At 42.8% G+C, this 1,817-nt stretch overlaps 1 protein-coding gene across 1 annotated transcript; it reads right to left on the bottom strand.

Annotated features, from left to right (window-relative positions):
- Nucleotides 1-276: 276 nt before the first annotated feature.
- LOC119242155 (60S ribosomal protein L23-like) lies at nt 277-816 on the bottom strand (the record flags this gene model as incomplete). The annotated part of the gene is made up of 1 exon (XM_037507924.2): nt 277-816. A coding segment is annotated over one exon (471 nt), but the record flags the coding sequence as incomplete, so codon positions are not given.
- Nucleotides 817-1,817: the final 1,001 nt, after the last annotated feature.

The raw sequence follows: 1,817 nt of genomic DNA, 5'->3' as shown, positions 1-1,817 counted from the left end.
TTATTTAAGATATGAACAAAGGAACAAGAAAATAGCATGCAATTGTATTTTTGTTTATACAGATTAATAAGTTATTGTTGAAAACAAGTTTTCCTGGTTAGTAGGGAACATGCGCACAAGCCAGCATGTCATCAGAGAACAGGAGTCAATTCTGGGAAGAAGTTCTTTTTGCAGAACTAACATCCTTGAACTCCGTCTGCAGAGTAAACAGGTATTCTCCAAAAAACTCCAGCTCCCTTTTGGGCAGCAGGCTCCCAACATATCCCCCTTTTTGTTTTTATTTATTTATTTATTTTGGCAATTAATTCTTTTAATGACTTCTTTTTTTACAAATAGGCCTAAGAATCATGCAATGCTTCCAGCATTGGATGCAATCCTGGGCCATAAGTCTGCACATTCTTTTGCAACTGGTCCAGTGATGGCAGAACCTTTCATCTCGCCTTTATTGTTTACTATTACCCCAGCATTATCTTCAAAATAAAGAAATACACCATCTTTTCTCCGATAGGATTTTCGTTGTTGTATTACCACTGCTGGATGTACCTTCTTTCTGAGCTCTGGTTTGCCTTTCTTGACTGTGGCAATCACCATGTTGCCCACACCAGCAGCAGGGAGTCTGTTCAGCTGTCCCTTTATCCCCTTCACAGAGATGATGTAGAGATTCTTGGTGCCTGTGTTGTCAGCACAGTTGATCACGGCTCCCACCGGAAGACCCAACGAAATGTGGAATTTTGCACCAGAGGACCCACCACGTCCTCGCTTCGACACCTTGAACACTGGAAAGGGGCCCCCCTTTTTGTTTTTAGAGAAGAGTAATCATATGCAGAGCCTGTATGAATCTTTAGGTGTTGTGTTTCAAGTGATGCATCAGCTCCTGTGTGAATGCCATAGAAGGAGTCTTGTCACGGATCCTGGAGTTCAACTGGAACCCAAGTGGCTACCAGCTCTTTCAGTATTAAGAATGTGATATTTGGACTAGGTACCAGTATGTCCTGGTAATACATTGTTGCAGATAACAGTCATTACAAGTAACATGATACATGGAATAGGATGTATTATAACTAACATGAATATTTTATGGCAACAAAACATAAGGATTAAGCATACAGGCAGAATCAAAAGCTTTCTTTTGGAAGGTGATATTCATAAGAGTTCAGGTTCCTTCTTCAGTATGATATAAACCTCCCTCACATGCAGGGGTTGTTGTACCAGACCCAACTTTTCGATGGAATTTTGCATAGGCCCTTGTCTCAGCCTTTACAGTTTTCCAAGTTCTCCTGGTTTCAGATTTTCTCAGTCCCGCCAGAGAGAGCACAACGCTGAGCAGCCGTGAGGGTAGGGGGCGTTGAGTCTATCTGGCTACTTCCTGGTGGAAGGAGGGTGCAGTAGGGCAGGTCAGCAGTGTTGGAGTGGGTCTGTCCAGGGAGCTGGTACGTAGTCAGTGGACTGGTGATAACTGCAAGCTGAAGGTTTGTAACTTTTAACCTACAGGAGACAAAACTAACCAAGGGGTTTAGAATGTACAGGCCAAATAGAAGTATGGCAAGGGTTCCAAGCAAGTTGTGAGTGAATATTTGAGGGTCCTCAAAGGAAAAAAGAAACCATGAATCTGGATGTAAGGGAATACAAGAAAATGCATCCTTCAGGTTCAGGACTGAGAAGAACTTCTCATCTCCTGGCACCTGGGACAGCAACGTATAGGGATTTGGCACTACAGGGTGCAGGGGAATGACAGTCTGGTTAATTTATCTTAAGTCTTGAACCTGACACCAAGAGCCATTTGGCTATTTTACCCCCAAGATAGGAGAGTTATACAG

This window comes from Talpa occidentalis, unplaced genomic scaffold (assembly GCF_014898055.3).
Source record: "Talpa occidentalis isolate TD23 unplaced genomic scaffold, MPIMG_talOcc4v2.1 talOcc4.12, whole genome shotgun sequence".
NCBI lineage: Eukaryota > Metazoa > Chordata > Mammalia > Eulipotyphla > Talpidae > Talpa > Talpa occidentalis.
Note: the sequence above shows the minus strand (reverse complement) of the source record. Positions and strands in the feature narration are given on the sequence as shown.